Genomic DNA, 10,296 nt, shown 5'->3' with positions numbered 1-10,296 from the left:
TGAAGCAGCGGTTCTTTGTGCCTTTAGTACTCTTCCCTCACAGCTGGCTGAGCGCTCCCCTCCCCACTTCTCACCAATCAGAGCAGCCAATGAGAGGCCGCCTCAGCATCCTGGACCCGCCTCATCTGGCCAGATCACCAGGGTTACAAAAGCATTCTGTATGAAAACGGTCATGTAACGTTACTGGCATCTCATGGATTTACATAACCTTCAAAGTTACACTGACACTGTATCTTTTTAAGTGTTCAAATAAAAAAAGTTCAAAGATTAGTCTTGATTTGAGTATTATTATATGCTGTATGCTTTTTTTTTTACACTTTTTACACTTTTTCAAGGCTGAAAATGCACTCTCTGTTCTCCTGTCCATAGACTATATCTGTACAAACTGTAAACCATTTCCAGCAAACAAGCTCAGTCTAGTCCACTGGATTTCTTCTTCTTATGCTACGGCTGGCAGGATAGACAGGGTAAGGGAGTGGCTGATAAAACAAGTCTGATAAATAGACAGATCATTTCTTAAGAGTTTGAGGACAGAATCACTGATAAAACTAATACATTGTTAATATTTTCACAGTGGAGAACCGATTTTAATTTGAATCTTAACCTGCTCTGCTCTAGGGGAGCCCCAAATGCAACCACGCAAGAAATATAAATTAAATATACGGAACAAAGCTTTCCAGACTAACTAACAAACTGCCACGTCTAAACCGTCCTCACTGAACTGTCAGAATAAACTCTACTTAGGGGCCCATCAGGACTTGCCCTGTGGTTGTGGTACTGGGATGTTTAAGGACACCACCGTGTGGTGAAAAGGTTTCAACCAATTTGTAGGATGTGTAAATGCAATTAAGAACATAAACATTCGAGCCATGAAATAACAGGCAAGTCCTGATTTTTTTACAAGGGCTGCCCTCGAGCACAGAAATTTGATTCAATTTTTTTGTTGATTTAATTGACAGATCTGGAAAACTGAGTTTTTCCACTAAGTCACACAAAATCACCACTTTAAAACTTGTGTTTATTAGAGATGTGCTTAACAGAAAAATGAATTACGCATAATAAAATTGACTAATCAACTAAAGAAATCTAAAGATGTTACGAACGATTGGTTAACTAAACTACTAAGAGGTGGCAGCCATATAAGACAAATATAATGTTTATAAATGTAGTAAAGGCATCACTATAATTAGCCTGAACATGTTTTACAAACATCATCCAACAACCTTTCGACTATTTGTAGCTGTTTTAGCCTGCTACATCTCCACCATTCATTTTTCATCACATTTCAAATTCATCTTTTTTACATTTGTGATGCATTTACACTGATTTATTCTGGGTTTTTACTTTTCATCCAGATGACTGCTTCACGTTTCCATCTTCTTTGTCTGTTACAAATAGATTTAGATTCATTCTTACATTGTTTTATATCAGTTTGGGGTCCATATCAGTTTGTGCATCTGGTGGCACTGGGTGGCTACAGCAATAAAAGCTTGCTGGCCACATTTGGTGAATTACCCGGCACAGACGTGTTTTAGTAAGCAATTAGGATTTAATGAGGATGACCACTTGTTTTGCCTGAGTAAACATCCTTAACCTGCCGTTGATGGTGAGGTAAAGAATACCAGCAGGCCGCCTGTCCTTCTGATAAACGGATCCACAATATAGCGAACTGTTTACAAAACAAACAGATGAGCAATTTGAGCTAGGAAGAGGATTTTTTTTTCTTCCTCTGTCAATCTTAAATATCTTGTTCTGCTGTTGCCCAAGGGAAAGGGTAATAGGTTTTCACGCATTCAAGTTGCAACAGAACAAGGGAATATTGAAGCAGACCAAACACACAACTGCAAGTCGAATGCTGGTAGAGGTTCCAGTTAGTGACTGAGGTACCTTAGTTGTGATTTTTCAAACTTACAGTGCATTTGACCCTATTTGTGATTTTTTTATTTTAAATTTGACATCAGAAATGAATATATTGAAATGGTTAAATTACAGATGGCTGCTCACAAAATCACTGACATTCCACCATTGTGGACCATGCCTTATGACCCCAGACTGTTTTGATCATACGTTTATGACTACATTGTTATAATTGTTAAGTCTGACTGCAGGAGGAAACTGATGCCTCTTGATTCACAAACAAAATGCCACAAATTACATGTTTGTTTGCGTGCATGAAAACAGTGATGAAATTTGGTTTCTGGCTCGCCTGTAGGAATAAACAATGGGCGAGTTTGCTTCTGTTTCGGTTCATCACTGAAAGTGATAGTGGCTTAAGGAACAACAAAGATGTTATGTATTTTCGACTTGTTGTGTTTTCAGCTTGAATGATTCAGGCAAAGGAGGAAATATATTAAATCTTAACCATTTATTCAGGAATGCACAAAATATAGCCGTTAACATACAATCTGGGTATACTTAATTCTTTAATTTTACAAATATTAAGAACAATATTCTTTTCATAAAGTATAAAATTTACACATATTGTACTTTAACAATGTATTTGCATCAAAAAGCACCTTCAGACTAATGCAACACCACTACAAAAGGACACAGGGCGATTGAGTGTGCTGACGTGAAACAAGGCTTCCACAGAAGAATCCGTCTTTTATATCTGAAACACATCTGACTGAAAATGCACTTGTGCGTTCTTTCAAGTTCAATTAAACCAGTGCTGATGTTAGCAATGAGGATATTATTATTGTTATATATTTCAATGATCAACTCCCTGCTTGCCACACACACACATCACAGACTTTCACCTTACCAGAAAAATCCTTATAACTCACTGTTGTTCAGGATGTTTTTGATCATAAAATATTTATACTGTATACAACACACTTTGGCCAAAGAGTTTGGAAACAACTGCATGAAGGAACCAAGAAAACTTTTTTTTTTTTTTTACAAAATAGACAAAATAAAGGCACACCAGCAACATTTGGGCTCACACAAAATATGAATACAGTCCAAAAATATCTACATGGCAACAACAGAATGTTTCTAACTTTTCCTCATTCTAGCGCAGAGCAAGAAAGTGGTTTAATATTACAGTATAATAATAAGAGCAACGTTTTTACCAAAGTTTCTCCACCCATCACCATCAAACTATCATCAAATTAATATGATATTATGGAACAGAATTTAAGATTCTCTTAAGTGCTCTTTGTATTAACAATCCCAGAGTTTTATGGTAGGCAAAATGTAAATGATTTAAAAACTCTGGTTTAACTGCATAACTGAGGACTTCACCACACACTTGCAGGGTGAAACACAGACGAAGAAACTCAAAGGCAACTTAAGAAGTTTAAGAAGTAATATTACTACTTTATAGTTAATTTGCTGATGAATGAAGATAATCAACAGAACTAAACTGTCTGTATCACAAAAGAAATGGCAGCAAGACATATCTTTAGGCAGGAAACTAATACATGAGGACCAGTTTAGTCACTCAAAAGATACATGTCCTTACTGAAGACTGTATTATCAACACAGTTAAAGGTATAATACGTAGTCACATTGGCGGTTGCTGTTAGTTTACACAGCATTCAAAATTTGCTCCTTGTCTCTGGCTCAATGGTCGAGCGAGAGAGAGCCCAGATGGTGAACGAAGAGAGGGACCGCCGTTAGCGAGAACTAAGTCGTGAATTAGAAAAATGTAATATCATTTTCTGATTGCTAAACACATCTGCATCTCCTCACACACCTGTGGGAAGGTGCTGGATAGTGGCCTGTCTGTGGCTCTGTCTTGGCACACCTGTCTTGGTGTGCCAAGGGCCATGACAAAACTGGAAAAATGAGAACAGGCCCCACATCCTGATTATTGGCTGGGGGTTACATCTCCAATGTGGGGTCCAAAAACTCTTTGCTGAAGCCCAAAAGAGCAAACTAAGACAATAAGAGAAAATGCAGGCAGAGAGCAGGGTCTCTGCAGGTATAGACACTGCGATACACTTCTAATGGTTCACAAGTGATGGTTCAGAGGGATTATTTTTGTCAGTCTATTTATTTATTTGTATACATATATATATTATTTTATTTTTTTAGGAAATTGTTGTTTATCATACCTGTAATTACAGTGTAGACACACTGTGCTAAAACATGTCTGTTCTGTGTGCTTACATGGTCTTTCACTTAGTTCCCACGTTATTTCTTTCAGTTTTGTGCTCAACACCCTGTATGAAACGGAAATGGTAATTCTTTGTCATAGAACAAATGCACACAAACTTCAAAGAAGGGGATCGACAGTTAAAAAACGGATGAATCTTTGAACAATAAAATTAGGCTTTAATGTAAATCCTTAACCAAAGATCAATAAATCTCCTTTAAAGTATTTAAAATACACCTCATGATAAATTTGTGCTTCTACAACTGCCGTGACATGATTGACACTATGAGAAATTATTGCTTTGTGTTCATATGTCAGTCTGGAGAGAGTAACCGTCTGTGTTTTAAATGTTTTTAGTTTTTTTCAAAAACATGTACGCAGGGAAAGAGAAAAAGGTTGAAGTGTGCTTATGAACATGTACAGTATTTACATCGTTGTTGCAGTGACATCTTGATTAAAGGCCTCTTATTCTGTTCCCATTTTGGCGATCAGTTCATCGCAAATCTTAGTGAGCTCCTCGATCTCTTGATTCTGTGAGAGACAGAGAGAGGAAGAGTGTTTAGAAATCGATGTGCACACCTACAACATTCAACTTACCTGTCATTTGTGTTCAGGGAGCAATAATGGGGTTCTGTGTCTTTAAATCCTCATCATTTTCACCTATCTGATTTAAGTAAATCAAACACTGCCGCCTAGTGTTAGAAGTCGTGCCAGTGTGTTGGCAGAAAAACATTTTAAAAAATCTGTCCTGAATGCCTGCACACGATGAAGTACTTCACAGTGATTTTGCAGATCGCTGTAAATGAAACACTTCTGAAAACACTGTAATTGAACACCATTTATCTGCATCTCTTTTTACACTGTAAAGAGATACAGAAGCGGGATTTTTCTATTAAAATCTTTTGGATCTAACTGTACAAAACAGTAAAAATATACTTTTCCAAAGCAAAGAGTATTGGCTGATTGAAAGACATTCAACATTTTTACTAAACTTAAAAAGAAAACCAAACACTACAAAGAAAATGAGAAGGGACAAGAAACAACAGGTTTTATGTGAATTATGGCCTAACATTGGAAAACAATATTACAGTAATCTTAACACTGGTGTGACTTGAGGACTACAAATGATCTTGATTGTGATCTTATTTGTTTAATATAATAATTCCTACATACCACAATTCATTTGACATAAGACATCTTTGTTTAAAAAAGCCTTGTTTAGCAACTTTCACCAGACTTCTGACTTGGAAAGAGAAGTCAAAGCCAACACACAAACTAAAAACTTAGTGAAAGAGTTTTAACCTCAATTATTCAGAGTGTGTTTTTCAGCATACCCCGCCTTGCACGTAGATATTTTAACAAAGTCAATCAAACTTAATCTTGTTTGCCGTCATCCTACCTTTTGAAGGACAGCTCTTTCAAGTGAGTCCACCTTCATCTGCTCCTTCCTCAGGCTGGCGTTAAGTGCCACACTCTCAGAGCTGGCCTTGGCACGTACCTGGGCTATGTCCTCATTAGCCCTGTGAGAGCGGAAGTGAGGGAGACAAGAGAGATTGTCAAAATGAAAGACCATGTCTAGCCCTGAAATGCAAAGAGTTTTCATGATTAAAAACCTGTCTAACGATTATATCCTAGAATCACAAACCGCAGACATGGAAGCTTACTTGTCCAGTTTCTCCTCGGCATGGATCTTAAGGGTTTGGTATCGCTGCTCCTCCTGCTTGATCCTCATCAGGTAGTCCTGTGCGCACTTCTTCAGCACCTCCTCATTCTGGAGAGATACATGTGGAGAATATCTAGTGACCTGGCTCATATGTGGCAGTGGGCTGGAGAGCATCTCATGAGATTCATACTGACCTTCTTGAAGCCCTCCAGGACTCCCTTCAAGTTCTCATACCTCCTGAAGAGGTCAGCGAAGGAGCGCTCCACAGAGTTGAGGTCGGCTATGGCCTGATCCCTCTCTGCAGTTAACTGCCTTACTGATTTACTGCAGGACAGGGACTTCTGCTGCTGCTCGTCCTCTGCAACCAACAGAGAAGTCAAAATACATGATTAAATGATGTACATGAAATCTTACAGACTTAACTGAAACTACAGTCAAATGTAAACTTGAAATGAATTTGGACACATCTTTAGACAGAATAATAAAAATAACAACATTTCAGTGCATATTACTTAATTGTATAGATCAAAACACAGTGTGCAATGTCAGAGCACTGGGATGCATTCCATTGTTTTGCAACCGTAGGCTGCTCCAGCACATCATGTCATAATGACGCAGTGACTATAGACCCTTTCAACGGAATTGCATTGCAAGGCGACAGCTTTGTTTCCTCGTTTACTTCCTGTCAGCTGATGTCACTCACATTCACTTCTACAAGGAACATATAAAAGAAGGAAGGGTCATAATGAATTTGTGACACCGTTCTAATTCTGTAAGTACCGTTATAAAGGTCCAGATTTATGGAGGCATATCCATTTTGGAGATTAGTGCAACTTCACAATAATAGGAAACATGATCGAGAGAGATGGCCAACGTTTCCTGAATATTATCAAATATGACAGTTTGATGGTTAGCTAGTTATTGAATAAACTTCAAAAATGGACAGCATTTGCATGATATTTATAAGTTCCTTGCACAACTAAACTGGGAAATATTTATGTTTACAACTCTGAAATGGTCTATAAGTGCCAACTCTCAGCCTTGTGGGTGCTTGAGCATCTGATACTCATTATCAAAATTGTATGACAGTTTAGCAGAACAGTAATCCAAAACATATAAGCAATAGCCAGAACAGCGGTATGTACCTGACTGACCAGGTCAGACACATGACCTAATGTGTTTAACTCTCTGAAGACCACCTGGCTGCAGTGAAGGCCCTGCAGAGCATCATGAGGGAAGTTCGTCTATGCTTGACATTTTGAGCCACAGACTTTAGGCCGTTGTAGACGAAACAAGATCAGCACTAGATGTAAACGCTCTCAAAATAAGGCTGAGAGTTGACAATCTGAACCTCTTTGTCAATTTTTTATTTCAAAATCCTATGCACTGCAACAGACCCAACATAAGAAAATGCACATTTAAAGTGAGATCTCACAATATTGAGGAGCAATCATAAAAACACAAGCACTACTTAAGAATAAGACATTCTGATGCCATAAGGTGCTATTTGTGTTTAACAGACAAACCCATGTAGACTTTACCACCACCAGGTGGCAGAACTTACCAATCATCTGTGCAACTGTTTTCTCATACTCTGCAACTATTGTCCTGTCAAGATAAACATAGAAAGTGTCAGCTTTATTTCTGGAAGGTATTGATATTTATTTTCTACATTTACCCATTTTTCATGTGAAGCAAGGTTTAAGAGAAACATACCTCATCTCCAAAACCTCAGTTCTGCTCTCCTCATACTTCCTCTTCCACTCATTGACCTCAATCTCTTTAGTGATAATCTGATTGGAAGACAGTGAACGACGAGTTAAATGTTAAGATCTATAAAATTAACTGTCATCCGATTCACATAATAAAATGAAAACCGTCCTTCTGAAAGTGACATACCTCTTCTCTGATCATGGTGAGCACTGCTGCCTTGTCCATCTCACTCAGAGATATGTTGTCCTGGGACAGGGCTGCTGGGTCTTGGATCTCACTGCTGGCCATCTTTGTTGTTTGGTTCATAGATATCTCACTCTGTGCAATATATAGAAAAAACATACTGTGGACTCAGTTTAAGATCTGACGAGAGCATCCATGATCCTTATAGTTTGTAAGCAGATCCCTTAAGGCATTTCACAAAGCACCCCTTTTCTACTGCTTTAACTTTTCATTTCACATCACACGATGTTTTCGCAAGGTGCACCCTGGGAGAACTGTTCAAGTGTGTGTTGATTTTACAAATCAAACGTGTATAATCTGGAGGTGCAAGTGTGGTTGTCTTTGAAAAATGTTACGTGAGTAAACTATTAAATTATTGTAGCAAAATAGCTATTGGGACATAGGAGAGCAACACAGTCCCTGTTTGAAAAAATAAAAAGAAGAAAAAAAGTGGGTACAATTGTTGGCTAAACTATCTTCTTACTAATTGAGGTCATGTTTAAATATTCATACTCCCTCCCTGTGGTTCCTATAGTCTACTTACCATATCTTCTTTCAGACTGCAGGTGTCCTTCTCCACCTTGTGATCTGTAATCTTACTGTCAGGACCTTTTAGAAGAAAAAAAACACACACAATTCAATGACAAATGAGAATTGCACTTATTACCTATTTTTTTTTTTACCAAAAAATGATCCACACAGTAATCTTTCGGTGCTCCATGTCAAAAACTCACCCAATCTTCGGCATTAAGAATGTGGCCACTATTTGTCTAATTTTTATTTATCTTCTTGTTTCCGTACTGAAAAGATGGTGCGACGCTTGCACCACAGAAACAGATTATGGGAAACATTTGTTCCCCAGTGATACATTTATAACTTTCTTATATCTGGGACAGGGTTTTGCTGAGCATGCATGCTACATTTTATTCCTTCATGGAGTTTGACACATTCTTGGGGCTTCGCAGATTCTAGTACTCCAACAGAGTAACTGAGACGTTTATGTAACTGAATCACTCTCCTTGTTCACAGTTTCTATTTCATCCCGTTGGAACTAGCAGCTTTAGTTGCAGATTGATTGATGGATGGATTTTGTGATATTGTAAAAGCTTACCTAAGTTTCATGGGGGCAGAATATTACCGGGGATGTAATTTCAAAGTTTGAAAAAAAGCATTTTTCACTTCATCTCAACTTTAACACAATGCCTCATGCATACACTGACCCTTCATAGTGCATGTCCCATAAAATACTACTATCTTTAATACATCGCAAGCAAATTGAGAGGGGTCAGATGGAAAAAAATGGGACAAGACATCATTAATAACGATATAAATATTTAGTCTGTAAGTCGCTTTGGATAAAAGCGTCTGCTAAATGACTGTAATGTAATGTAATGTAGTCTACTTGTGCTGTTTGTTTCACGGAATAAAAACGAGCACGGCTTGCTGAACAGATAGGTGAGTTGGTCTTTCCACTAAAGCTGACTTAAAGGGGGAAAAAGTGTCATCTTTAGCATGGCTCAATAATTATCTTACAACTCCTTTATCTGTGGAGCCAAAAGTCTCTCTTTCACTATCTGCTCTTGTTCATTTTAACTTCAAACATTGCTTTACATTTTACACACAGTTGAGGGTTTGAAGATCTAAACATACCATCCATAACAGAAATATCATCGATTGGATGTTTCTTCGGAGGTGCTTTTTTGCGTTCAGGTTCTCCTCTCTCCTCCTCGCTGTCTGTTGTCTGCACCTTAATGCCAGTGGAGGCAAGCTTCTCCTCATCAGTGGCGTGATGAACCCGCTGAGTGATCTCTGGGGTGTGAGCCACCACCTCATCCTCCTCCTGGAGACAAGGGAGGAAGATAGGATCCACATTATAATGGGATTCACGATAGGATTTACTTAATACTTAGATATCAAATATTAAATACAACTCAATATAAATATACTATTAAACTCCATGCAGGAAGAAAAAACCCAAAACTTTTCCCATATAGGAAAGTGTGTACCATGGTGCATTGTAACTCTGATTGAACAACTGTAAATAGAGTACATCACTTCAGATATACACAAGTATCATTTATTTCATTCCCAAAGATCTAACATTACTCCCTTTAATGAATATATACCAGATGCACTATCCTAAGTACGCTACATTATGTAAGGTAATATTGATGGGCCTTGACAGACTGTGTTACAATACGTTATCTTAAAGACTCTGGCATTAAACAATATAATTAAAATATCTCCTTAGGATGGCGAAGATAATAATGTTGAGGGCAAATGGTAGCAGCAGACTTATATTTGACTGCAGAGTTATAAGTCACACATCTGTCGCCATGCCAAACCAGCACCGAGAGCTGGATTCACTGCTGATGCTCCGGTCAGTGTATGTGTGTGTTTGTGTGTGTTTGAGGCCAATAGGTTAGACAGCTGCTAAATAATGGACATTGCAGTGTCACTGCAGTCAGGGAAACATTTCAGCTGACAAAACAGACATTACCTGACTGCAAACGTCAAGCACCAAGGACTGGCTCTCATCATATTTCTGCGCTTTACAGGAATTCCTACAAAACAAGCACATAGAAACAATACAAGT

General features: G+C 38.1%; 1 protein-coding gene across 2 annotated transcripts in view; it reads right to left on the bottom strand.

Moving 5' to 3' along the window:
- Positions 1–2,374: 2,374 nt before the first annotated feature.
- LOC129105228 (transforming acidic coiled-coil-containing protein 1-like) overlaps positions 2,375–10,296 on the bottom strand; it is a 34,074-nt gene continuing 26,152 nt past the window's right edge. For both annotated transcript variants that reach the window (XM_054616124.1, XM_054616125.1), the window contains exons 4-13: positions 10,201–10,264; positions 9,351–9,540; positions 8,245–8,309; positions 7,665–7,796; positions 7,482–7,558; positions 7,330–7,373; positions 5,960–6,123; positions 5,767–5,873; positions 5,502–5,622; positions 2,375–4,633 (exon numbers count right to left, since the gene is read on the bottom strand). In XM_054616124.1, coding sequence (XP_054472099.1) covers positions 4,568–4,633; positions 5,502–5,622; positions 5,767–5,873; positions 5,960–6,123; positions 7,330–7,373; positions 7,482–7,558; positions 7,665–7,796; positions 8,245–8,309; positions 9,351–9,540; positions 10,201–10,264 — 1,030 coding nt within the window. In that variant the 3' untranslated portion in view covers positions 2,375–4,567. The remainder of the gene's footprint in view (positions 4,634–5,501; positions 5,623–5,766; positions 5,874–5,959; positions 6,124–7,329; positions 7,374–7,481; positions 7,559–7,664; positions 7,797–8,244; positions 8,310–9,350; positions 9,541–10,200; positions 10,265–10,296) is intronic.

The sequence above is a fragment of the Anoplopoma fimbria genome, chromosome 17 (assembly GCF_027596085.1).
Source record: "Anoplopoma fimbria isolate UVic2021 breed Golden Eagle Sablefish chromosome 17, Afim_UVic_2022, whole genome shotgun sequence".
Taxonomy (NCBI): domain Eukaryota; kingdom Metazoa; phylum Chordata; class Actinopteri; order Perciformes; family Anoplopomatidae; genus Anoplopoma; species Anoplopoma fimbria.
The sequence above is the reverse complement of the archived record's forward strand: the minus strand, read 5'-3'. Positions and strand labels throughout refer to the sequence as shown.